General features: G+C 47.1%; 1 protein-coding gene across 2 annotated transcripts; it reads right to left on the bottom strand.

Annotated features, from left to right (window-relative positions):
• Positions 1–312: 312 nt before the first annotated feature.
• On the bottom strand, positions 313–25,564 carry LOC104356752 (inositol 1,4,5-trisphosphate receptor interacting protein). 2 transcript variants are annotated; one of them, XM_042790472.1, is made up of 3 exons: positions 25,078–25,564; positions 20,351–20,457; positions 313–6,485 (listed from the first exon to the last, which is right to left on the bottom strand). In XM_042790472.1, the coding sequence occupies exon 3, from the start codon at positions 6,470–6,472 to the stop codon at positions 4,823–4,825; it is 1,650 nt and encodes a 549-aa protein (XP_042646406.1). In that variant the 5' UTR covers positions 6,473–6,485; positions 20,351–20,457; positions 25,078–25,564; the 3' UTR covers positions 313–4,822. The 2 variants fall into 2 exon arrangements, with proteins under 2 accessions (XP_042646406.1, XP_032844601.1); XM_032988710.2 differs by lacking the exon at positions 25,078–25,564 and adding an exon at positions 20,567–20,757.
• Between the last annotated feature and the right edge of the window lie 1,297 nt (positions 25,565–26,861).

Genomic DNA, 26,861 nt, shown 5'->3' with positions numbered 1-26,861 from the left:
AACAGTATTTAGCACTTGCCACAAAAGGGTGGGTTTTGAGCAGAGATACCCAGAATAATTATTTTGAATTCCCATGGATTCATATTATCAAGAAGTCTGACATTCCTGGCATTATTCTGGAATAGCTATTCCACTTTATGTTCACGTTGCATCTTATCCTGGAACAATTTCTACAGGCAGTCAGAAATCACAGGGAATTTTGCTATTGTGCTCACTGTCCTAGGATTGCACTGGGCATATCCCCACTCCATCCTTCTGCTCTCAGAAACATTTTTTGGGGAAATAGGAGCAAAACAAATTTCACACTTTAGATTTTGCACAAGATTTCCTTTATTATAAATAAAGCTGCATGAGAAGATCTATACAAATCCAACAGTGTCCTGCTATAAATGCAGCAGTTTGAGTACAGCATTGTCAATCAAGGAAGACCTCAGTTTGGAAAGTTTTGGTGTTATTGCCCATCTCAGCTGTACTGCCAAGATTGATCGTCATACTACAGTTTTGCTTCTGAACTAACATATTACACACACACCCCCAATCCTAAAAAAAAAAAAAAAAAGACAAGTAATAAATAAAGCTATTTACTGTGTAGGATCCTGTGAGAACTAACCCCTCAATGACCAGCAGCTAAGCTGTTACAGGTGGGTAAACTCTCATTTCTTCACCACAGAGAAAACGTTGCGAAGGCTTTGCATTAAAAATGGCTGGTGAACAAGCACCAAATCCTGCTGCTTGAATACCGGATAAAGTTTTGGATCTCTTTGCTGAAATACATCTTTATACACCCATAAGACCTGTATACAGAGCAACTCGGAGAGAGAGAAGCCATGTTCTATGGTTGCCACATACTAAAAAGGATGAACTACCAACAGCTCCCCTTAAAGACCTTCAGCTCCTGAACAAGGATAACCTTAGACCAAGACATTTCCTAAAGGCAAATGGCTCCTAAGGCTATGTTGCAGATCAGTAGCTGCTACCAAACCGTCACTAATTCCATTGCTTTGACAGAACCTATAATAAAATATTAAAACTACAAGTTGAGGATGGAAGGAGCAGCTGGAAACCAGCAGAAGGCAATAGGAGTTTATCTGTTACATTTACCTGGTTAGCAAATAGCAAGAACAGCACTGATACACAAAAAAGTGGTCCAGGACAGGCAGTTTACCCTTCCTTAGGATCCCTCATGAAGATAACAGTCATTACCAAAGAGATGTTGTGTGTTACTCACGTGTCATATGCTGTTTGGATTTAAAAGAATGTTATTCATGTCAAACCACAAAACCCCACTTCTACCTCCATCCTTTAAAGCTGCTTCCTATGAATGCTCAGTCAGATTTCAATCAAGGCAGAACTAAACATGGGCATCACTAGAACACCTTAGGACATTTTTACTGGCTGACAGCTGATGGAACTGAACTGTCTTATAAACCTTTTTTATTATATGTGAGCATGGCCTTTTACTGATAATGCTAGTACTTGGTGGGCAAAGATTTAATACAGAAGAGACAAGGCAGGCCAAGGAATGATGTCCTTCATACCACAGCCTCCCTGTACCACTGCAGAGGTCTGATCCAGAGAAATGTGTACCCACATCTCAGATGGGACATGTACATACCTCTGGTATATATACTGGTATATGGTTTACAAAGATCTCTGCCCTGAGGCTTACTGGAGCACAGCTTATGACCACAGAGCACTTCCCCCTGGATAGGTATGAGTTGGTTCCCTCACAGCCTAAATGCACAGCACAGACCTCTTAAAAGGTGCTCAGGGTAAAATAAGCATATTGCATGTAGGAAAATTAAGCTTTCAGGGGAATCAAATCCATAAATTCCTTGGTTCAGCTCCAGCTTGGGTTCAGTGAAAACCCATGGGAACACTTCAGGGTCAGTTTGGGCTTAAAAGAGGACAGGCACACAAATACAAAAAATGAACAAGATTCAATCCACTTAACAGTTTAGGTTCCATTTGAGTCTGAGCAGCAGTGCTCAGAGGTGTGTAAAGACGAGTTTAGGCGTGTTTACAAGCCTGTAGGACTGGCGTTACAAAGCTTTGTTCTAACATTTTAACAGGGGAGTTAACTTACTCTGTTCAGCAGCCTATTCTTCTCATCCTCCCCCTGCTCAACCTTATATAAAAGTTATTTTTCAGCTCTGAATGTCATTTCCTGAGAGACCTAGGTCACAAATTTCTTTCTGTTCTTTGGACAGGCTAAATTTAGACTCCTGGCAGGAAACAGCAGAGAAATTTTTATTTCTCTCTGGCTGGGCTGGGAACACATTTAGAAACGACTCTGACCACAACTGTTTCAGCATAACCTGCCTGCCAGCAGCCCATGCAAAGCTGGATCTGCTACATGCACTGTGCAGTAAACCTGGGCAGGTAAAAATGGGAAATTGCTTGGGTTTGCAAATGACTTACACAGCTTCCAATGTAGCCTCCAGGCTCCAGTATTCACCCACTCTCTCTCTACCTCTGCTTGTCACTACCTGCTTCCTGCGTCCCCTGAAAATGCTCCTGCCCTCTCTCCTACTGGGGAAGGCTTGCTTGGTTGTGCTAATGAAAGCCAGGGGCTTACAGCACTCTTTAGCGTTAGCAATTAGTCCTGCCCTGTTGCTCTGGCAGCCTCCCAGGAATTCATTGCCAAGGGTGCTGAAGCAAGCACTGATGATCCAAGACTTACCTACTGGCACTACCTACCAGCCTCTTCTCGCCCATTTTGCTTCCTACCCCTTACTTTCTGCTCAGAAATAATACTTAACCACCCTATAGCTGTGATGATAAGAGTCAAGGGGAGAAGCAATTTGAGCAAAGAGCTCTCTCTCTGCACCTGTGCTTTCTTATAAACCAGATGTGGAAACAGGAGTTACAGCTTTCTCTCTGCCTTTGTGCATAAAGTATCCCTCACTGGTGGAGGGACAGACAAGAGCAGACATCAAGGAGGCGGTGAAATGTTTTTTACCAAGAAAAGGGAGGACAGGACACATCTATGAAGAGTTTGCTTATCAACAAGCTGAATAATAAGCCTGATGCTGTATGCTGTCCCTAGCAGTGATACAGGATTAAATCTTCTCTCTGATGCATGTGATTGATAAAAAGAGACCCGTGGAGTCACGGTAATATCGTCCTTGATGGGGCCCATCACCCAGAACAACTACCTTCTTGTAAACAGGATTCAGAGAAGCCCTAGTATAAAACATTGCAGGAAATCCTAGTGTAAGAAAATGGTAGGAAGGGCCCCTTAGCACTGGAGGCCAGGCCTCCGGGACCAGCACAAAGTAGGTCTGCACTGAGGCCCGCTCTTGGATCCTTCACGAAGTGCATGAAGGAGGGTGAGGAGCTACTGAGCTCTCTCCTCCAGCAAAACCACCTCACCAGGGCTGGGCAGCCGCTCCTCCGGCAGAGTGCCAACATGCTGCTTCCTGAGGGAGTTCAGGCACCTCCATTTCTGCATTGAGTTTTTTAGCACATGCCTCGAGATTCACCTCTGGCTTGAAAGCCTGCAGAAGCTGTCATTTTCCCATTGCACTCCCAGCTAAGCAAATTACAGTCAGCTAGCAGCAGCTCCTCAGAGCCTCATCAAAGCAGCAGTCTTTAAAAGGATTGAGGAGACCTTGTATGGAGGCAAACAGGTAGCTTTTGCCTGGGTATCTGGGAGCAGAAGGGATGCCACGCAGACAACAAGGCAGATGCAGAGGCAGCGCTGCCAAGCTCTACTACATGTGAACCTCTTTCACCTCCTTCTCCTAACTTTGAGCCATCCTGCTGGCCTTGGCTTCATTAAAACCACGCTGGGAGAGTCATGCTCTCATTTGGAGGGTGATTGTTCCCTCCTGCTACCAGACTGCTGAGATTGGCTTAATTACAGGATAATTTTGGAGAACTGCTTCTTTTATTAAAGCAAAACCTATATCAGTCCTTTCTCTCTTGGCTGTTCTCAGCCTTGCTGCCCTGAGGTAAGGAAAACAAACAAATAAACCAAAATGCCAGAACCCAGTAACGGTGTTTCTTTTATCTAAGGTAAAAAAAAGCTCCTGTCCATTTATCCATGGAAAATGGCCGGCAATATAACCCATTAGCCATGTCACCATGCAGAAAACAGAAGACTCAAATGAAATGGTCTGAAGACACAGACCCTGCTGCCTGCTCTGCTACATACTCCCCAGGGAGAAGAAATGTGCAGGGGTGTTTTTGAATGACAGGCCAAGCCATTTAAATTACTGCTGCAAGTCCTATCAAGAAGGCCTTTTTAGTGACTATGGTTCTCTTCGGATTAAAGAGATGTGGTTAAGGATCTTCATCCAGTCCAGATCTTGTGCATGACCCTCCTCCCCACATCAGCACTGAGTCTTACGTTGTGCTTCCTGTCAGTGGCAGAGCTCCTGCTGTCTGCAAGCAGTCTCCTGAAATCCCAAGATCTTGTCTCTTATTCCTCCACCCTTTTCTTATCTCCGCCTTCCAAAGGAAATGAAGTAGTTGGCCACCACCACCACCGTTTGCACTGCAGGCATCTGAATAAATTAGTCATATTCGTTACTCACTACCACTGTAGCATGACTGAGGCACAATAGAAAAATATATTCTTAGCTGCGTAAAACCCAGCCAGCACACCAGTGGAGCAGAAACTTACTTTTATAACGTATCTTCCAGTTTCTCTCTACCCTCCCCCCATCCCCTCTCCCTTACTGCAGAAACCATGGCCCAGGACCGGTTCAGCTGCAGACAAGAAGCTGTACTGGCAGTCAGTTGTCTCCAGGAGGCTTCAGAAAGCTGCCCTCGGGACTTGTGCTTAGAGGAACAAGTGTTTTCTTGTTGGCTTTGGTTAAAGGGATTCCTTATGGATCCCATTGGCGTGTGCAAGGGGGATGTGCACCGTGTACTCATTTATCAGTGCAGATGTGTTCCTGAGCATCTCGTGGAACGTGTCCACTGTCTTCCTGTAAATGCCCCTGCGTAGCACAAAGGGACGGAAAAGGTTGAGAGGCTCAGCCCTCTGGAATATGATGGGGAAGCCCAGCTCTGCTGGTACCTTCCCATTGCCAATGAAGAAGTGGTAGAGCTTCTTCTCATGCAAACATTTCTCCAGGAATTTCAGCATGTCTAGTAGACGGGCCTCCAACTTCTCTGCAGCCCAGTCCTGACTGGGACGTGCCCGCAGAAGATGCAACATTACTGTCTTCAGGTGGTAGTTGGTGAGCCCGCTCGGACCTGTGAGGCTGCACTGCTTTCCATGGAGGAAGGAGAGGATCTGAAGGCAGCTGACATGGCAGGCATTAGCAGGCAATGTTTTGGAGACCAGCTGGATGAACCTCCTCTCATACACTGCAAAGGTGAGAAACCAGTGAGTGCTGGAGGGGAGGTCTGCTGCCAGGCTGCTCCGAGGGAAATGAGAGATGAAGTAAACATCAGAGTTCTCATACTGCACCACAGGGGTGAGGTTGAAGGCAATCGATTTCCCTGACCTAAATTTTATCTTCAGGGCTCCTGGGGAGTCCAGGAGGCTGAAGGAGAGGTCGAATTCATACTTGTGGGAAATTCTGTTCCAGGCCTTGGTGACTGCAATCTGGAACCACTTCATGACTTGGTTGGCATCCAGATATTGAGTATTTTTGAAGCACAAGAGGTCCTCCATCTCACTGCTGGGCCTGGTAGTATTGGCTTGGCTATGGAGGAGGCACAGCATATCTTCCCCTAGTTTAGTCTTGTCACAGATGCAACCTGTCACATCCTCATTTGCCCTGCATACTTTGATAGTTCCATAACCTTGCTCATCTGGGGGAAAGGAGTCACCAGAGCACCAGGTCTGGGATCGAAAACAGTATGGCTCCGGGGGGGCAAAAGGCACTATAAGATCACAGACAAAAGGTTTACGCACTCTCCAATTCTCATACATGCTCCCCACACCCATGCAGTCCTCCACTTCCATGTCAGCATCTCGGTTGCAAACACTCCTCAAGGCTTCCAACAGGTCATCTGCAAAGCCTTCCACCATCTCCCTCATCCTGGCCATGTCTCCAGTGGTACCCAGGATGCGCTTCTCATAGAAGCTGGCCAAGACAGCCTTGTCAGGGAAGGTTACACCCTTAAAGGCTTTCCCCAGGACAGCCATGTCATCCTCTTCTCCTCCTGTGTCCTGCCAAATCCCTTCCTGGAAATCCTGCCTCCAGAGCTCAATCAGCAGGAAGATGACCATGGAGAGGGCAGTCCACATATCCCATCGGACCTTTTCCTCTTTTCTTTCCTCCACTACCTCTGCAGCCTTTTCCAGAGTCTTCTGTGTGGCTTCTTGGTCTGCAATTTCCTTTTCCAAGCGCAACTGCTCCAGCCGAAGGCTCTCCTCCCGCTCCTTCATCTTCCGGATGATTTCTTCCGCATTCTCGGGGACAGTGCCATTCTCTTTAGGGAAGAGGAGTGGGTGGTTGACTATAGCTGTAATCACTACTAGGCACACCCGAAAGATTCCCACGGGCATGGCAGTTCCTTCCCTGGAAGAGAAAGAAAGGCAGAGTGACACACAATTCAGAATATATTCCCTCAAGAAGAAAAATGAAAGAAAGTCTCCACTGGAATAAAAGCTTTGGCATCCTTTCTAGCCCTGAAAGAGTCTATGCTCCTAAGCATCTGTGCATCTATGCTCCTAAGCACATGCATGTTTCTGCACATTATCAACCAAGCTTCCTAAAGAGACTTTATCAGCAGATAACAAGGATGAAAGCGTCCTGTTGTCAAATTAACTTTGAAGAACAGAACGGTGAAGGCACTTGCTACTGCAAACCCACTGAGATGTTGTTGGGGCACTGTGGGAGGACGTCCTTCCTCCCTCTGTTAAAGTTCCCCTGAACTGAAAGGGAAAGAAGCAGGCAGGACCTCTCCTGGTGTAAAAAAGCAGGACTGGAGATGAGTGCTTCCTTCCCTCAACATAAGGCTAACGTTGCAGACGTGGCAACAGCATAGGCAGGGTTGTCCTGGCCACCTTCCACATTACACGTGTTTGGGGACCCATGCAGCCAGCTTAGATGAGGGCAACCTTCACTGCCACTGCTAGTATGTGCACCTGGGTGGGAACAAGCCTGAAGAGGTTTGTGCTTCTAAGCAGGCACTACAGGCAAAGCTATTCCTGTCCTTCAGCACCATCAGGATCAGGCAAATCCTCCTGGCCTCCAGGATGCATCATGACTGCAGTCCCCAGAAAAAGGGTAGAGACATAAAGATTGCTAAACCAGAAAGGGTTTCCTTCAGCCCAGTGGTTTTAAAAGCATTCGGTTTATTTTTGGTGCTTACTTCACTATTAATCTGTGGAAGACATTAGTAAACACCATGGATTTGATCTAAGGCATCTCCCCCAAGCACCCCCTTTACAGCTGTGCTTGCAGCCAGTGTGCTCCCATTTCAAGTGGCCTCAATGCGGCGGTGAGACACACCCCACGCCCCGGTGTCACGACACTTGCCGCAGACAGCCGTGTGCCAGCAACAGTCCCAAATGTCACCCCTTGTACAGGCCCTTGGCATGACTGAGACTGCTTTGGTGTTTTGGAGTTGCTTTGTGTGGTTACCGGCTCTGCTGCTCGGGCTCACACTTAACAAAGCCTTCCATGCCATGGGGCTCATGAGGAAAGAATTTAATTCCCAGTTTTCCAGAACATAGTCCCATTGCTGGGGCCTCCGCCTGGCCCTGACAAGGCCTCCCAGAGGTCTGGGCCAGAGGATGCTCAGGCTAAAGCCTGGGCTGTTTCCTCCCAGGTAGCATTTCTGTTTCTGGAGTGCTGGCATTGCTATCAAAATCCAAAGTGCCTGCTCAGGGCTCGACAATCTGACGTTGTCATCCACTGCTGACACGTGGCAAGCTCACCAGTTCCTCTTTCTAGCAACATCACCCCTCAGTCCTAGCACATGGAGATCAGAAGGACAAGATGGACAAGCAGTGATATTTCTTCTTCCAGCTGAGACATTTTAATGCATCCCCTTTAATGCCTCAAAAGTGTGTTTGAGAGAGAAGGGTTTCTGTTACAGAAATGAAGCCTGTCCATAAAATACCTAATCAGACCAGAAATAGCAATTTAATTCCTAACAAACCAATTTATCCTACTGTGGGAATGAGGCTGTTTCACAGAGAGCCAAGAGATGGTGAAGCAGCGTGTGTGCACCAGAGCTGAGGGCTGTAATTGCCTCCTGCTGCAATAGCTCCTTCCTGGCTTGAACCTAGTGTGTTTTGGTGCCACAGCAATCCTGCTGTCCCAGTGTCTGGGCAAGGAGAACATCTCTGGCAATCTCATTTATGCCTCCACATGGCATGCAGTAAAGATAGATCCATCCCAGTGGGCCTTGTTATCATTACTGCACAACATACTGCTGGTTTTCGATTGCAGGAACCTAGATTTCCTCAATGTGAGCACTTACTGTACATGGGAACTCTATCCTTCGGCATACAATTGTCTTTGCTTACAAGATGGCTGGGACTGGAATAACAAGGGAAAGGAACAGGATTGATTGTCCAAGCAGCAAGAAAATTCACACGGTGCTCAGGATAATGCTATGTGCCCCTCCCTGTATAACATTTACTAACTACCCTTTTTTTAGATCCCATGTACAAGCACAAATGAATGCCCTTATGCAGACATTGCTCTGGAGATGGTTTGTGGGCTTTTCTTGTCCTTTCTACATTTGTATTAACTCTTTAATTCATTGGGAAATTAATTCAAGCTGAATTAATGCCCAAAGCTGGTTGTTCCAGTTCTTCTGTGAGCTCCATACCCAGCCACATTTTAAAAATAAACTGGGGTCGTCCTGCATTGCAAAGGGCTTTATCAGTTTGCTGGGGCAGGGCAGGAAGTGCTGGTGAGTTCCCTTCCTTAGTGCTATGCTCTTGCAGACCACATGTGCTTTCCAAGCTTAAAAATAACATGGCCAGGGGCCAGGTGCCTCCTCTTGCAGTCTTGACCAGGATGACATTGTTGCTCTGCCCTGCTAGACCTCTGTCCCTGTGGATGAAATGTTCTACTGTTAGCAGATTACTTCTTAGACACACAACGCTGAAAGAAGTCAGCTTCCTTAGGATCTTCAAGATTCCCTCATGACCAGCTGCCCATGGGCACACCACTTCCAGAGGTTACCTGCCCCAAAGCTCTGCTAGCAGAAGGGGTTAGGCCAGAGATCCCCAAGTCCGTCACTGGCTTGCTCAGCTGCATTCCTTCTGGGTCTCACCGATAGTCTTGGCTATCCCAGCTGATTTTGCAGTAGGTTAGGAAGCACGCACATAACCTCTTCCCTCAGCAAACTCTACAGGCATCAACCTCTGGAATTGACAACATCTTGAGGTTACACAAATTTGTAAGAGGCATGTCTGTTTTCAGCTGGAACAGAGGAAGTGCTCCTGGTCAAGACTGCTCCTTTGCTATTCACACCAGAAAATGATGCCAAACATTAACTTCAGTTAAGGTTTAAGGTTAATGATACTCAGCAACCAAGGTCAGTGGAGCCTGGCCTTGATGGCAGCAAGGGTGATACAGGCAGAATGTTCCCACATCTCATCAGACAAAGCTTTCCTGGCTAAGATGGAAAGACTAAATAATACAAGTGAAACCAGTAGCACTGCCTGCTAGGTTGGTCAAGCCTTTCCCATAACAAAGGCTGCTCTTTTCCCTTGCTTTTAACTTCAGCCCAAGCAATTTAAGTCTAATAAAAATATTTATGCCTGCTCTGGCTGAGACAGCTTTTGTGTGGGGAAGAGGGAGAGTCTAAATGTTTCTAAGCTGGAGACTAAGAAAAAGAAAAATCTTTGTTTGATCTGCGCATCAAATTTAGCAACATTTCAAGCATGGGGGAAAAAAAAAAAGTATTCGTGAGTTTTTAAACAGCGAGATCCCAAAGTGATCTTCAATCTTTTCCAAATTTCTGGCCTTGCCAGTTTTTTCCCATTCAAAGTATAGACAATGTCCAGACTTGGTAACAGGCTTACATCTAACTACCTTCTGTAGACCCTCCTGTGACCGTCCCAGGGCTCCAATGACCCTCTAAGGGAGGGTGCCTGGTGTCACCTCCACAAACAGCCAAGCTCCTGCTGCCTGGGCCAGGGTGTTCCTTCAGTGAGAAAGCAGGGACCCCACCTCTTGTGCTCCTGCAGGCACAAAGCAGGGAAAGGAGCAGTGAGGCTGAGGAAAGCTACTACAGGGAGTAGGGCTGGGAGCAAGGCGGTAAGTGGAGTCCCACTGTCTTGATGCAAAGCTCTGTCACTGCCCAGCATGTGATGCTGCTTGTTCAAATTTGCCTCTGGCATCAGAATTAGTTTCCTTCTGGCCTTTTCTGTGGCACCCACTGCTTCAGTGACTGTGTGCTTCACCAGTTTTAAGGTTAATGACAGCTCTGAACAACCATGGGAAATGAGGGGGCAGGCACCATCCCACTCTCCAGCTGGGGAGCAAGGGCTCAGAGAGATAAAAGCAGCTGATTGCTCTTCTGCCCAATTAGAAACAATGATCAGCTGCATCCTGCAGCACTTGGTATGTTCAAAGGCTTCACCAAGAGCACCTGTAGCCCTCCACCCTCAACTCCCAGGCAAGTTAGGCCTCATCCTTTCAAGCCTGAAGCAGCCTCCCTGGCTGGAGGATTCCAATCAGCCCCACAGCAGGTCTTGGATGATGTGAGGAGCCCTAAGAGGGGAAGGGAAATGACAACACTGCTGTCATGCAGTTCAGGTTGGTGCCATGAAGCCACATGCAAGAGAAAGCTGGCTGTCATGCCAGGTGATCTGAAAGCCTTTTGCTGCACAGTTTGGTTCACCCGCTCACCTGGAGCATGGTTACAGACAGCATGTTGCAGGGGAAGGGAAACACCACTTGAAGCTCATGGGCACATAAAGCCTTCGCATAGGCAGGCAGTGGCTTGCCTAAGGTCAAGTGATGGCTGGAGTGCACGGGGGCTCTGAGAGCTGGCTGAAATCCTCTTGCATACATGTCATAAAAGCCAAGGGGTGAGTACGCACAGAGAGGCTTTCCCCAGAACTGCCACTGGAAAAGACTCTTCTTTGCCACATTTGGGCAGTGCCAGCCATGCCAAAGGATGGAGAGGAAATGGGCTGGAGCTCTGAAAATGGTACCTCAGGTGAGACCTGACTCACCAGCTGTGCTCAGCCCATTGGCACTGGAGCAAAAGCAGAGTTGCAGCCCCTCACCAGCACAAATGCAGCCTCCTAAACTGAACAACTGGTGCTGAGCTCTGCAAACCAGCACTTGCTGTGCCTGCATCTCTGTAGTAACTGTCTCCGCATCACCTGCAATACCTGGGTCCCTCCACAAGTGGCCTTGGAGAAAAAAATCATCTGTATAGACTACTGCAAGACAATATAAAAATAGCCATCACACTGCTTCCCAAATGGAATCAGCCCTGAAGATGAGTAGTGCCTGCAGTGCACACTAATGCAAGCAGATTTGTTTACTGGTATTTTATGTGGCATGGGGGCAGAGCTCGGTTCTATCTTCAGCTTCTGTCTTGAAGACCTCCTCCTCACCTGGGAGCATGACAGACCTCATCTGGTGTTTGTAGGGGCTGACTTGGGACAGCCACTGCCCTCCCCCTTCCCACCAACCACCCTGCCACAGGGGACTTCCCTGCATGAGCAGCAAAGTCCTTCATGGAGATGATGTTGCTCAAAGCCATAACGATTTCCTATCCCTTCCAGCTAGAATGTGCTCAACTTCTGATGTCCCCAAGTCTTCCTCACACCTTCTTCTACACCAACTTCAGACCCTTTTGCCTCCTGCTCAGTCTGTCAAAGAAAAAGAAAAATATTTAAATGACAGCTTGCAACTTGCCTCTGTAGGCTGCTCATGTGCTCCTGAGCCCAAGTAACTCTCCATCTTCTTTGAAGACACAGGAGGATATTTCCCTTTCATTAACGGTCCCTTTCTTCCTCAAGAGTTCCTCATATAGCTGTATTTTTTCCACCTTTTTATTCCAATAAATTTAGAATCATGGAAAGCAAAACATGATCTGGCTGGTGTTCAGCAATAAACCAGATAGAAGTGAGCTGAAGCTTTGATTCTTAAATTAGAAAAACCCAAGACAAGCCACTGAATGCAGTTCAGTAATGCACTGGATTACGCCAAGACATCATTTACAACACACTCGATTGCTTCCTGCGATTTGGCTGACACAAAAGGCAGTGAATAGGTGGCTGCCACATTGTGTTTTGCTTTGGTAGGCTGCAAGAAAAGAGGCAATTTGAAGAGATGATAGAAACTACAGCTGGTTGGGAGCTTTTTTCATTGAAAGCTGCCAAGTTTTTGAAACCAGAACTTTCACAGGAACAAATACGATTTCTGAGACTTTTTTTCGGAAGGTCCTTGAGGTCTGGAAAGGACTCTGCTGATTGTTTTGACTGGATAAATTAATAACCCAGAACAGACATTGACCTGCACTTGGGACTTTTGTATTGGGAAGATGTGAATCTCAAGCCCAAGGGTTTCAGGCCCAGCTCACCCATGGCTGAGCTTCTGGGAGCTCCGTAATTCTTCCCCTTGCTGTAGCAGAAAACACCCTGTTGAAACTGTCACACTGGTCTCTGCCATTAGTTGCTGGGAATTTATTGTTCAAATTTTGCCTCTTTTGCACTGAGAAGAATGAGAAATTTTTCAGGTTTTACACGCATATATTTAAAAACAGAGCACATGTCTATACCCTTATAGTCTGATCACTTACTTGGGATGACAGAAACTTCTGTTGAAGGCTATCCTCCAAATTCAGGAGGGAGTAACAGTAATCTAAGCTTTGGTCTGCTTCCCGGCCGCTGAGGTTACTGCCCTCATCACTTGACTGCTTTCAGGTCAATGCTCAGCTCTCCATGTTTGACCCAGGCTTTCACAGGACTTGAGGAATTGGTTTTGGCAGGACTTCATTCAAACCTCTGTTGTTCTTGAGACCCTTTTTACTGAAGAAGTATTTCTGGGGTGGGCAAGGGAAGAGTTCTGTTTTGGTGAAGAATTTCCGACCAGAAATGAGTGAGGTTTCCTCTCAGGTCAGCACCACATTTGTTGGGGCCTGCAGGTTATCCAGCACCCTGGTGTGATGAATGCTACCAGCTAAGCCAGCTCATAGGAGGCATCATGGCGTAGCACTACATCTCAAAACAAGAGTTTCCATGTTAACCTGAGTCAGCAAGGTGAGGCTGGTGAGGTGCTGGACCCTTGGCAGGGCTGGAGGGCACTTATAGCTGAGCCGAACATTCAGAGCCCACGTACTGAAACACACCCCAGGGTGACTAAGGGTTTATTGAACCAGTCTGCCTTTCCCACCCCACTGCATATGCATTAGCACGTGTCACCCTCCCCAGCTTTCACCTGGCACGGGCAGCAAGAGCCCAGATGAGGATCCTCAGTTGGTTTCTACCCTCCAAGACAAAGACCCCACTGCTGCAGTGAAAACACATCCCCAGACCCATACAGAGTCACAAAGACCCCCCACTTCCTACTCCACCATAAGCTGTGACAGCACCCAGCACAGCCCACCCAGAGATCACACAGCACGGGGCAGCCAGGAGAGGCTCCGGCTCTCCCATCTCCTGAGCACACAGCCAGCTGCTGCACACACAGCCCAGACAGGAAAATTAGGAGCCACAAAAACACAACACAGACCCTGAGCAGCACCAACTTGTGCTGTTCTTTGACGTATTAAGCTTGTGTGCAGGACGTTGGTGTGATGAGCTACTGACTGGGACAGAACAGTGCCAGCCACAGAAGCTGTAACTCATGCTCTGACTTGTCTTTTTGAGCATTAAATTAGTGCTACAGACAAAGTACTAAATTCCAGTTGCCAGCACAATCACAGTTGGTTCAGCACAGACTGGTGGGATTGGGGTCTGTCTTTTGCTCTCTACCAAAGCCACCAGTGGAAAGGGCCAAATGCACCAGTGCATGAGCTGCAAAGGCATGGATGTTGAACCTGGTACTGCAACCATGTTTAAAACCAGAACAAGCCAGCTGGCCTGCCCAGACTACAAAAGGCAGGTATGGCAGAGCAACTGCCTTCCAAAATATGCCTGGAAGCTCCACCCCAGATTAGCTGCTTGGCCACAGGACAGAAGTTGGACAAGGCCACTTGCCCGATAACTATTGTTTTGCCACTTGATTGAGAACATGTTAGCCTTTCGTAACATCTGTGTACATCCTGTCCCTGGCCTGCTGCAGTGCCAACGGGGTCAGTCGCACAGCCCAAGTCGGACATCCTGCCCAACAGGTCTGCTGTGGACTTTCGGAAGCAATATTTTCCTACTGGGGTCACCAGATCGGGTATTTCCAAGGAAATGCTGATGCTCATCCTGTGTACAGGACTAGGTAGCCCTCCCTTCCCATGGACAGGCGGATTCAGGGTGGATAAGCATGTGAGGGGCACTGACATTGATCTGGAGGCAGATGCTACCATGCAGCCCCAGGTCCAGGCAAGGAGTGATTTTGCCAGCCTCTCTCTAAGCAGAGGAGTGCTTGATTTGCCTTGGGAAGGACAAGGAGTCTCTCTCATGTCTTCCAGGGATTCACTACCTTTGCCATCAGGAAGCTTTTTCCCATGCATCATTAACTCTCCCTTGCTGCATTTTGAACCTCTAACTTTCCAGTGACTGCTGTGGGTAAAAGTAGGACAGATGGTTTCTTTTCTTCTTGCAGTAGCACTCAAGATGTTCAGAGGTCTTCACCTTCTGCTTCAGCTTTTGCTGCATACAGATGCATTTGTAAGATGTTGCCATAAAATCCTATGGCCTCCCTTCCCCCAAAGCCTAGACAGTACAAAGTTTTCTTTCTGGCTCAGAAGTTGTCTGACTTCTAGAGCTCTTTTCCAAAACACGGAGATTTTCAGTTTCATCAGCAAGTGGGGGATTTATCTGGGTATTTCTCAGTGCATACAGGTATCAGACCACTAACCAGAACGTGATTCTGGCCCCCTCTTCTAGTGCCAGAAGCCAGCATTCACTATCAAAGACAGGTGTAATAACTACTAAATAAATGCAGAACCATGTCATGCCCCCAAAGCACTCACTGTTTACTCACTGTAAGACTGGACCCAAGAGGGGGTGCCCATGGAGACCAGGAGACAAAGCTAACAGTGCAAGGAGTGTTAGCAACTGCCCATTGCCTAAATGTGGTTTTTTGCTTTTTGACTGTGCAAGACAGCTCAGCTCTTGTCAGCAAGCAACACGTGGACAGTCTGTGCAGCACCTCAGGTTCCCCCTGCTATGGCCGAGACGGGGTTTTACAAATTGGAACATAGTGCTGGCTGAGAGAGAGGGGAAAGGTAGGAAGTGTGCATGTGGCTCCCACCCACGTACTAAGCTGTTGTGGTAGGATCCCTGCCAGAAACAGCTTGGCTTTTTAAGGCAAATAAATTTTGTCTGCTAATTGTGAGGAAAACAACTGGAGTAGACCGAACTTTCGTGTTTTTTTGTTGTGGTGTTTTTTTTGCTTTTTTTTTTTGTTTGTTTGTTTTTTGAGGAGAAAAGACACACACCAAAGGAAAAAAAAAAAAGGGCGAAAAAAGGGTTGACTTATCACTTACCAACCTCACAGGTTCTCTCTCCTTTAAACCCTATGTGATGGGAACCCAGGAAATAGCTGGTCCCTTGCACAATCTTTCATCAGCACAGATGGACACAAACCCCCTGCTGCTTTACCAAAAGCCTGATAGTGTCAGCCACAATATATGGAGCAATGACCCCACACAGATGCTCTCTGTTCCCTACCTGGTGCCCATGCTGGGACCCACGCTGGCTGTCATCTTCTTAGCCACAATACCTCCCCTTGCACGTGCAGGCAGCCAGGACTCATTGATCTGATCCAGCAATCACCTCCAGGAGAGGTGGTGAGAATACAAGGAGGACTTAATTGCCAAGATGTTTGTTTAAATCTGCCCTCCTTTTCCCCACTTAATTCTCAACAAGGTGGAGAAAAATCACACCAGTGTTGTTAGATCAGGTAGTGGTCACTCTGACTCTCCTCTTCCTAAAGTAAGCATATGACCTACATGGCTACACATCCAACTTAACTGTGTATTGTATATCCATTTAAACAAATGCTTTGGTATTAAAAAGGTTGGAGGAAACATTATTAGAAAGTTGATTTCACAGCAGGGATACACCACTCCAGCACATCTAAGAGCATATGAGGATACAGGCACAGCTCAGACATGACTTGCAGAATGATTATGTTTTACACATGAAACTATGAAGTTCCATTTCAGTCACATAACAATGAGCACTTACATATTACAGACAGTAGAAAGTACCGTAGTTGCCAGACACTTCCACATTGAGACACTGAACAAAAACCTAGCAAAAAAAATTGTCATTTCAAGCTGGGAATTTGGTTGATCTGAGATCTTCTACTCCATCACAGTCTTGGCTCAGCAACAGTCACACTCCTATGCCAGCAGACCTGCAAACCCAAGTATCTCCTTAAACAGGACTCAAAACCACTGGATAGCATTGGAGGTTTGTGCGATATTGAACTATTGTTTTGCTAACTAGTTACAGCTGTTTGTGTTCGAACAGTTGGGGAGGAACAGTATTTAAAAGCTGACTATTGTAGCCAAAACGTCACCACAGAAATGAAAAGCAATGTTTTATTCCATTGACTGAAATCCCAGCTTTTTTATAAAACACAATATAGTTCCTTAAATAAAGTAAAAAAAAAAAAAAACAACCCAGATTGTGAAAGCCCCTGCAGGGACGGGTAGAGGGTGTGGAAGGAAGAGTGAGCAAGAAAGAGCACTTTTACTGCAATGCCCTATTTCCTTGACTCTCACTAGGACGGCTCCCTGATCTAAGCAGAGGCTCTCTGCATTGCACACTAGCACCTGCAGAAAGAATCCAGCCCTCTTACTTACCTGGTAACTCTAGAAGAGACCAGGAGAAACAAGAGAAATGCTTTGGGAAGCAGTAAACCCAGTCTTGGCTCGCTAGTCATAAACCTAAAAACTGCCAAGAGACTCACTCAAATATGTTGGCTGCAGAGTACTGCTGGCTAATCCTGCTTTTCAAAATGAGTTTGAATAAATAAATATCAGAGGATCATACAAGAAATCAAACTGCCCCACTTCCGTACAATATTTCCATGAAGCTCATCCTTTCAGCACCCATGACCACCAACTCAGACCCATTTGCACCCAAGGGAATGACTCAGACACCAGCCTATTGCCACATGCACCCGTATTTAATAATTTTCATGTGCTCTTTGCTCAGTCCCCTCTGCTTACCAACAAAAGAACACATCTTCAAGCTCCTTCTTTCCCTGAAGAGTTTGTAAACTGGACACTGAGAAGAAAAACTCTGAAAAGACTCATTGGGATAAGAGCGATGTAACATACACTGCTGTAGCAAAAGTACCAAACACACATATTAAGGCTGTGAAGCCACGTGCTTTTCATTTGGGATGTGTGGGGTGAACACATACACTTGCTTCCTTTAAAACATAAGCACAACAAAGGGAGGCTTTGTTTGAAAGCCAGAGGACAGCCTCCCTGCACACTTAAAGGCTAAGTTACAACGTAATGGGAACTGTGAGTCATAGCTGTGGGGCCCCTGCTTATAGACACAAGAATCCTCTCTGCTGCAGCAGGCAAGGAGCTTAGCTTAGCAAGGAGCACAGCCAGCTTCCAGCTCCACATGGGAGACTGCAAGTATCCAGGGCTAGCAGCAAATACAAGGCTGAGCTGAAAGCACATGTTGTGGATGACTTAAAATGCAAACGTCCCTTTCAGTCAACATTTCTTCCTGTTACTCCTTCAGAGCTTGAGATCATAACCCTGAGCTCATTTCAAGAGCATGAAGCAGCTATGGTTCAACAGGGAGGTGGGATGGACGTCAGCCAAGCACCTTCAGACCATCTTTTGACTTTGGCTGCAGAAGAGCAGCATAGCCAGCTCACTAGGTAGGACCACAGTAGAGCTCTATGTCCTTAAGTCACCTAGTGTGTCAGATAATTTATGTCACTGGGTGTTACAGTAGGGGAGGGTCAGCTGATGGATTCCAGCTACTCAAACTACAGACATCCATCTCATCCTCACCCCCACTAGCCTGGGAGAAAAAGATAAGAGTCATCTTCCATTATCATGAATGAGTTGCAATCTGCAGTGCAGAAGTGGCTGTACTGCAGAAAATCCAAGTGTTTTCTCTCACATTTCCAACAGTCCCAAGGTATTTGGTTGGTAAATCTCCAGAGGCCTTTAGAAATCAAACTCTCATCTGAAACCAGTGACAGTCATGTACCTGAACATCCAGGAGGAAACAGGTTGGGATCTAAGCATTCTGGGTGCAGATACACACACAAACACAAGCCCCTCTGGGAGGCACTATACTATGAACATCAAGTGTCACAGTTTAAGCTTGAGAATGTCTCCTTAGCTCCATCTCTGGTATGTATTAACATTCTACAAGAATTTTAAAAACAGGGAAAAAAAAGAGGTCTGAAAAAGCAATACAGTCTCCCCCTGCTCTGCCTACACACATGGCCTACACTGTGCCTGGATGGTTTCTGGCAAGTCTTTGTCTACTTTGTCCTGAAAAGCTTCCAATAAATCTCCATCTCTGCCTCCCAAAGCAGTCTAGACTACTGCTTAACTACTTCTACCTGTAGGAAAGTCTCCTTATTACTGTATGTGCTTTCTCCAAAACAATCTGTAAACCCTGCTGGGATTCTGGCACATGCAGGTGGCATCTTGTCGTAGGGAGCTAATTCCTTCCCTGTGGGCAGCATGGGAACCGTTTGCTCCCACTCCTCCTCAGGTGCCACCCCCGAGCATCACCAAATCCTCTGCAATTTGGAAGAACTGAAAGCAAGACACTCTGAAGCTGATTTTCATTGTTTTCATTTGGGTTTGGCCACAAACTCTGTCTTTTCAACTGATGGCGCCCACCATCTCTTCGGGCAACCCAGAGAAAGATGTAGGTGGTTACACCGGTGGCTCAGCTCATGCCTTAGAGCTAATGTCACTTTTCTGCTCAGGTGCAAGAACCTTCTTTATGTGCTTTTCCCTCTGGTTTCAAAAGCAAAGGAACAGTACGTTTTCCTTTGCCAGGCAACTGAAATAACCGTATGAATTGGAGACTGTGCCTAACGGGGCTGAAATTTTGCAACAGTTGGCCTCAGTGGTCCTCATCCTTGCCAGCACTACACTTGGTTTTTCCAAGCCACATGCATGGCAGTGGGGTGCGTCAGATGTTTTCCCTATGAATGCTAAAAAGCATCTCTGCCTTAAGGCAAATATCACTGATACAAATAATGTGCTAGATCAGCCAGAAAAACCTGCCTCTAGAAGAGGGATATTAATCAAAGATGGTGGCGGGAAAGGAAAAAGAGAAAGAGCTAATTTACACACAGGAGGATGGCAATGGGCCAGCTCTCACAGCTTTGATCAGGGCTGGCTGTAGAAGCATGCCAGGAAATGCTGTGAAGTGAGCTTTGCTAGAGCAGAGAAGCCATTTGAAATGACTGGGATGGGAAGAAGGGGACAGACACCACCCAACACAGATGCAGATCCAGAACAAATGAGTTAAAAAAAAAAAAAAAAAAAATCACATGAAGTAAATGAAGTAACAGGTAATCAGAGCTGCAGCAGGACACTGCAGCAGCCAGGACTGCTGCTCTGGCAGCTCCCTCTGCCATCCACTCCAGTTCTTCCCGTCCCACCACTGCTACCAATAGAGCCTCCCTTCACATGCTCACAGTGCGGCACTGCCAGACGTCTGGGTTTCACCCATTAGTTCTCCTTTCAGTGGGTTTTTTGGTGAGTTTTGTACAAACATGAAAACTCTACACATTGCTGGCTTGTAAAAGCCACTATACCCCTCCAATCTGGCTGCATCTGCTGTCACTCCTAACCATCAGGAGGTTGTCCAGGCACTTCCAGGCCTCTGCTCTCCCTCTAACACCTGGAAGAGGGGGGGATATAGTTCTCTCCCAGTCTGGGTAAGATACCTCTGGCAAGTTCTCCTGCATAGCAACAAATGAAACAGTAGCTGCTGTCAGCAAAGCTTTGACCTGTTGGTTCTCTTCTGCCATCACTCTCTGACTAGATCCCAACTGTACCAAGCAGTCAGATAGAAACAATTTTATACTGAATGCCAAGAGAGGCTTTTAAATCTAATCTTCTAAACTGAGGTAATTTTCAAATTAAACCTTCACTATATTGCTACTTTTGCTTTGCAAGTGCTGTCTGACCCTTGCTGCTGGGAACGTTTACTAAAATATGAGCCACACCACTTCCCCTCTGGCATTTCTGCTGCAAGGCTCAAGATCTCATAGTCAGAGCCCATGAAGAGGCTTCTATAAATCACATCAAATTTGGAAGGAAGAAGGACCCCCGGAGCACTTACCTGCTACACGACTTTGCAGGTGCTCATTAAATTTCACATTACTGCTTTCACCGTGATGCAGAGAAGACTATATTCAGTCACCCACCACTGAAGCACAGCCAGGAAGTCTGTAAAACACAAAGAGAACGAATGAGGAAGTCCAGGTAGAAGATGGGTATGTAATGCAGTTATCTAAATTAGAGATTGATTAAAAGAGAGATTAACTCACCCCCTTACCTAATAAAATGATCATAAAAGCTCAGGAGACCAGAAATAATCAGCTTTGAAGCGATCAGGGAAGAGTTAAAACACTGCTTCTCCCATGGGAAAGCGTGCAAATCACACGTCGGGTCTGTCAACGTCGCAGACACACAGGCAAGCGAGGACCTCCCTCCTCTGACTCCATCCTCACCCACCAGCCCTCTCTTTTTAAAACGGATTAGGGTCAAATTAGCAGCTGCGTAAATGCAAGGGCTGGGACAGTTTTGTCTGGGATTGGTTTGTCTCAGAAAAGGCATCTAGCTGCTGTAAGCAGCTTGTGAGGCAGAAATACTTGCTCTGGGAGCTGGGTTTAGAGAGCTAATGTGAGAAACAGAAAACACAGGAGAAGTGGCAGGAAATAAGTCTAAGAGTTACAGGAAGATGTGAAACACAGAACCACAAAAGATAAACTACCATATTTTAGGAGAGAGAAGTTAAGAAATTTTAGATGAAAGGGGAAGCAAAGCAAAGTCCTCCAACCAGAAAAAAGAGAGGATTGGTCTGAAAAGCTGGTTGCAGGCAGAGAAGGGAGATGTTACCCAGCTGCACACAAATGGGCTGGGGAGCAGGAATCAACCGCCCTCATTACCAGCCGCTATCACCACTTCAAACCCTCCAACTCTCTTGATCCAAAGCCTGACGAAATCATGAAAAGCGTGGACTGAGCTGGGTCCTTCAAAGGTTCAGTATTTGGTTGATGTGATCTTACTCTCATGTGCCCCTTCACTTCGGCAGCCATTCGGGAGGGGATGGATCAACTCTCCCTCCTCCCACGTACCTGCTCTGACCAGATCGTGTGTACAGTTTCACTTCTCCACTTCTGTCTTCAACTGTGAGGCCAAATTTGGCAAGTGGGCTCTGCCCTGACCTCCCAGCGCCCTGCTCGTACCTCAGCTCAACCAACACCACGACATGGGCTGCAGCAACACAGACTGCCAAGCACAGGAGCAAGACACCCCAATCCCAAAAGGGCTGGATCTGTCCTGTAATATCCCAGTGGATGTTTGTTAGCCCTCAGGGTCTGCGATGCCTGGTCTCATGGTGGCCCAGGGCCAATTAGGTACAGCAGGTACTTCTGCTTGAAGTGCCATGTGGGAACTGCTGCTACGGGACTTACACACTCTCATTTGTTAAAATAATTTTAAATCTCACAAGAGAGAGTTTAAGTCAGGGTCTCCCTCTCCTGTAGGTATATAGAAGTTGACCTTAACTGAAGCTTAGGGGATGATCTGAGGTCACTACAAAAAGGTCCCTCTCAGCAGTGGATGCATCTGCACTGCATCCTCACATGCTAGGACAAACCTCCTCTCTTGCTCCCTTGGAGGCAGTCTGAGCAACACAGCACAGTTTGTTGTGGGTCTGCCCTATACGAGACCCTCCTCTACACGCCAGAAATCAAATGTGCCCTTGCTCCCCTGAAGCTCAGCAGCTAGTCTGGCCTTCAGGTCGTGGCAGTAAAACCTGTTTATTTTGCTGAAGGTTGGCTCGTCCAATTTTACATGGCCCATGGAAATCAAAACAGGCTAAAAAAAGAACTCTGTTGCAGCTGTACCCCTGGGCCAGACCTCTGTCCCTCAAGCTGCCTGAAGCTTGGCTACCCACCTCCCTTAATATTGCCCACTCTGAGGGGTGAACGGGCAGAAGGTTTTGCTTACACAGCTGAGCCCACATCCCTGCAAAACCTGGAATTCATGGTTGGGCACACGACGATGCCGCCCAGCACACACCCTGGTTACGCTCCCTCCCTCCCAAAAACCAGAGTCTCTACCTCTCTCCACCACCTAGCAATTACATGTGCTGATGGAAACATGCTGCCTGGCAGCAAACCTGCTTTTTCCCCAGTAGAAATGGATTATAATAACACTTGGAAGCGAAAGACCTGGCCCACCTAACAGCCCATTTTAAATGGGATCTGAGGAAACTACCCAGGAACTTTTTTTCCAGCTCCCTTCTCCATTGCACCATTGCTATTGATTGCAATTGCAATCAAATCTGTGGAGCAGAGCATGCAGGACAGGGCAGCATAGGACAGCAGGGACACTCGTGCAGACTCTGCCTGGAGTTCATATACCCTGTCAGTGATCCCCAGAACAACTGCTTCTGAATGTTCGCCTTGTTGACAGAGGCTGAATTTAGCTTAAATTTTGCCAGGACAGTTGTTTTAGAGGGGATACAGATGTGTCAGTAGAAAACAATACAACTGGAAAAATAAACCACCCCTTTTGCTGTGTACCCATCGTGCTCAGGACACTAATTTAAGCTTTTGGGGGGAAAAATAAGAAAAAATAATAAAAAAAGTACACCACAATAGAACCCACTAAGTGTGTTTCCTGATACCACACTATCTCATTATTTGCAGGGAAGCTCCAAGATACTAAAACAATAATCAGCAGGTAGACAGTCACAAAAGCTAGCCTAAAATTGTCCTTTTGAAAACCATACTGTTTTTGCTTGAAAAACAAACTCAGAAATTAGTTAGACCAGCTCATGGAACACCAGCGTTAGGTTTCTGCGGGTCAGGTTCCCTCCCCCTGTTACTCATTGCCACGTAAGAAGGATCACAAGCACTGGCATCCCTCTGAGACCACCATGCAGCAAAGGCACACAGAAGCCCTTATTGCCATGGAGAGAATCAACAGAAAACAAAAGGGGAGCAGGACATGGAGCTTTGGTGGCCCTCATCATCAGACAGCCCGAAACAATCACTCAGGAAAACCAAATCCCCAGTCCCTGATCAGGGACATTTAGTCTGACTTGTAGGGATTTAAAAAAAAAAAAAAAAAAAAAAAAAAAAAAAAAAAAAGTAGTTCTTAGTATTCTGAATGCTCTAATCAACAAAGAGAGGAAGACAGTTAGATGGGGAGGGGCCACTTCCTGAGCTCTTGATAAACAGGTACAACGTCTTTAGCATGCACAGGTTGCTCAGGTTGCTTCTTTCTTGCAGATGCCACTGGTACAGACCACTGTGTTCTGCATGCCCCAGTCATGCAAAAAAAAATACCGGTACTGACACTGGCCGTCTGACCTTTGGCAAATCAATTCACCTCTCTCTACATCTGTGGCATTCATACATAATATGTGCATTTCCCATGTGGGAGCAGTATGAAACATCTATTGTGCTGAAAACAAGGTTGCAGAGGCAGCTTTAAGTTTCCATTCCTAATTTCCATGCTCTGTTTTTCCTCGTGAATTGAAGGAACCCCTTTCATGTATATTAAGGAAAAACTGGTTTTAAAGGCAGATACCTATGAAGGTAGACAGAATCACCTTAGAGCTGCAGAAGAGCATTATCATCATCACCAAAGTGAACTCAGAAGCCTCACAAAACAAGTCATACTACACTACAGCTGCTCTCCTGTCTAAGCGCTGCTTGCCTGGCAGCTCAGGTCCTTGTCTGGCAGCTCACACCAAACACTCGTGCCTGAAGGAGACATGCTGGGTATGGTTTAGGCCTATAGCGCTCATTAAAAGCATATTAATAGTGATGTTCGCTCAGAGACACTGCTGGTGCTCATCTTGCCTGACCACATAACACACATCAATAGCAACGTGTCCAATTTTCCTGAAGGATTTTAATATAGCAGCTCCCAAGAGAACTGCTTCAGTGGGAGATTGCCAAGTTGAAGATGCAAAGGCTGCTAGGGCTCCGGTTCTGCTTGCCAGTTTTATAGCCCATGACTTCCAGCATCCCAGTCCTGACTCACTCTGATCTGGGCTACAAATATCTACTGGCCATCTTCAAAAAGATGCCCACGCACACGAACAGCAGCTCTACTTAAAAACATCGTGCCTTCACTCTGTACTCAGCAGAGATATACTGCACCTCAGGAGGAAGGCACAGACGTTCCGTAACTCACTAAGCCCAAGCCGTGTAACACCGGGCACACAGCAAAGCTCGAGGATGCGTGTTGCATGGGCTGTACGTGCCTAAGATCACCATCGGCCTGCGGACCCCACAAACTCTCGTCACCCGCAAAAAGAGGTGACCGCGGGGTCTCTAGTCAGCCTGAGTCGACCCCGCGGGGGCTGCCCATGCGCTCCACCGAGGGGGGCCGCAGCCAGCCCTCCCGCCGCCCCGGGGGCCCCTGCAAGCCGGCTGCCTTCTGCCCCCGCCTGGGCTGCGGCGGGGGAGTGTGTGTGTGTGGGGGGGGGTAAGCCGAAAGATCCGTAGAAACTTTGGTGGGCAGAGTAACCTGCCTCAGGGGCCCGAGCCGGCCCGCTGCCCGAGTCCCCACCGCGACGAGCCGCGTACGCACGGAGAGAGGCACGGAATGCAGAAGTTACTCCGCAAGGAGAAACCGGAGAAAGTCACACCGGCGCGACCTGTTGCAGGCAGACACCGGCAACCGCCCCGCCTCGTCCTGCGGCTCCGCTCTCCAAAACCGCCCTTCAGAGCCCTTCAGAGCCCTTCCCGCGCAGGCAGCCCCCCCCCCCCCCGCCCCCCCAGCCCCCCGCGGTGAGGGGCCCCGCACCCCGACGGGACTTACCGGGCCGGGGCCGCCGCGCCCCGCGGGAGCAGCGGGCGGGCCGGCGGCTGTCGGGGCGTCCCGCAGCGCGACGGCTCCGCTCCCAGAGGTGCAGGCGAGTCCGCCCAGCCCGGCCGGAGCGAGTTTCCTTTTCTCTTTCTGTGTTTGTTTTTTTTTTTTTTTTTTTTTTTTTTTTTTTTTATTTTTTTTTTTATTTTTTTTTTTCTTCTTTTCAGTTTTGGCGTTTGTTTCTTCTTTCTCTCCTCCTTCAAACCACCCCCGCCAGCCCTAGGAGCCGAACCATCCTCCGACAGGCTGCAGTTCGCTGCCGGAGCTCCCTCCCGGCTCCCCCCATTAGCTTCCCGGATGGTTTTGTACTGAGGCGCGGGGGACGGAGAGGAAATGCGCTCATTTTGCTTCTCGGATGTATTCTGACCTCCTGGTGGTCGTGCCTGAGAGTCAGGAAAGCAACTGAAACATGTAACCTTGCTTGTAGTCCTTACCAAAGCAAAAGTGCAGATCACAGGGATGCAGAACCCTTTTCCTGCCCAGAGCTGGCTCAAGTAGAAACTTGTGAATCTGCCCAACATCCTTTGGAGGCAGAGAAGTGGCACTGGTTTCCTCGTAGGGATGGGGGAGCTGGGGCACAGCAGGATTAATTTAACGAGCAATAAAGGCCACGGTATGGGATTTTAAAAAGTGGTTTCTAACACTGCCCTCATTCTAAAGTTAAAGGACATTTCCTTACAGATGTAGAGGAGAAATAAGTTTGCTCAACAACTGTCACTTCCACAAAGAAGCTTAAGGCCACCAGGCCTGAGCAACAGTGTAGTAACATCTATCCAATTCAGGGGAATTCCAGATGCCTTTATTGCACCCTTCCTCTTTCCACAGCATTGTAACAGCTGTCTTATATTACCACTGGTATGGCACATTGCATGTTCTCCACCACTGCTGCTTTTGCTCTGTTGCTTTGTTGCTTTGTTGGGTGGTTTTTTTTTTTTTTCTTTTTTTAAGCTCAGATGGTGAACATGTGTGGTGGTGGGAGAAAATCTGTGTTTTATGTTGCACTAAGACTTTGCAGTATCCAGAGGGCACCAGGAAAATGTGGTGGCACAGCTTTGCACTGGAGATGTCTAGCTTGTGAGCGGTAACGGGAACTGTTAACTCAGCCCGTTCTCTGAATTTCCTGAAGTGCTTATTGAATTAAGGAACAATTTTAATGTTATTCAAAGGGTTTGGGTTCATAAATGTGTGTATATGGGTATTATTTCCTCAGTGTCTGAATCAAGTTTATTCGGGTTTATTGGCAACCTGGGTGTTGTTAGTACATTCCTTTCTCATTATGCTATAATTCATGAAAATAATCCCTAGCAAGAGCAGTACTAGAATCTCCCTGCTTCTACATTGCAGGACTCAGCCTGTCTTAGTGTATTATTTATTTCCCCTGGGAACTTCACAGCAGCAGCAGGAGAGAAAACAGCTCCTTCTCCAAGACCACGTCTATTCATCACCTAAACTGAAGGAAAATGTCTATTAAATATCACCTGCATAAAGCCTGACAAGGTAGTAATTACTGATTCTGACCATGTGTGTATATTTATATATACACACACACATTGAACAATACAAATCACTATAGGTTACAGTGACTATAATTTACATTCATCTGCAAAATTTCCCTGGGATACAGGGAAAAGGCCTGAACATTTTTCAAAGGAAGGCTCACATCCCAACAGATTATATTACATATCCACCATCCCATTCAGGATCTACTTTCTGTGCCACCTAAGATGGTATAAAAT

Source organism: Tyto alba, unplaced genomic scaffold, assembly GCF_018691265.1.
Source record: "Tyto alba isolate M040663 unplaced genomic scaffold, T.alba_DEE_v4.0 Super-Scaffold_1, whole genome shotgun sequence".
NCBI lineage: Eukaryota > Metazoa > Chordata > Aves > Strigiformes > Tytonidae > Tyto > Tyto alba.
Note: the sequence above shows the minus strand (reverse complement) of the source record. Positions and strands in the feature narration are given on the sequence as shown.

Excerpts from the sequence above, each read along its gene's own strand:
- LOC104356752 (XM_042790472.1), bottom strand. The coding sequence starts at position 6,472 with ATGCCCGTGGGAATCTTTCGGGTGTGCCTAGTAGTGATTACAGCTATA.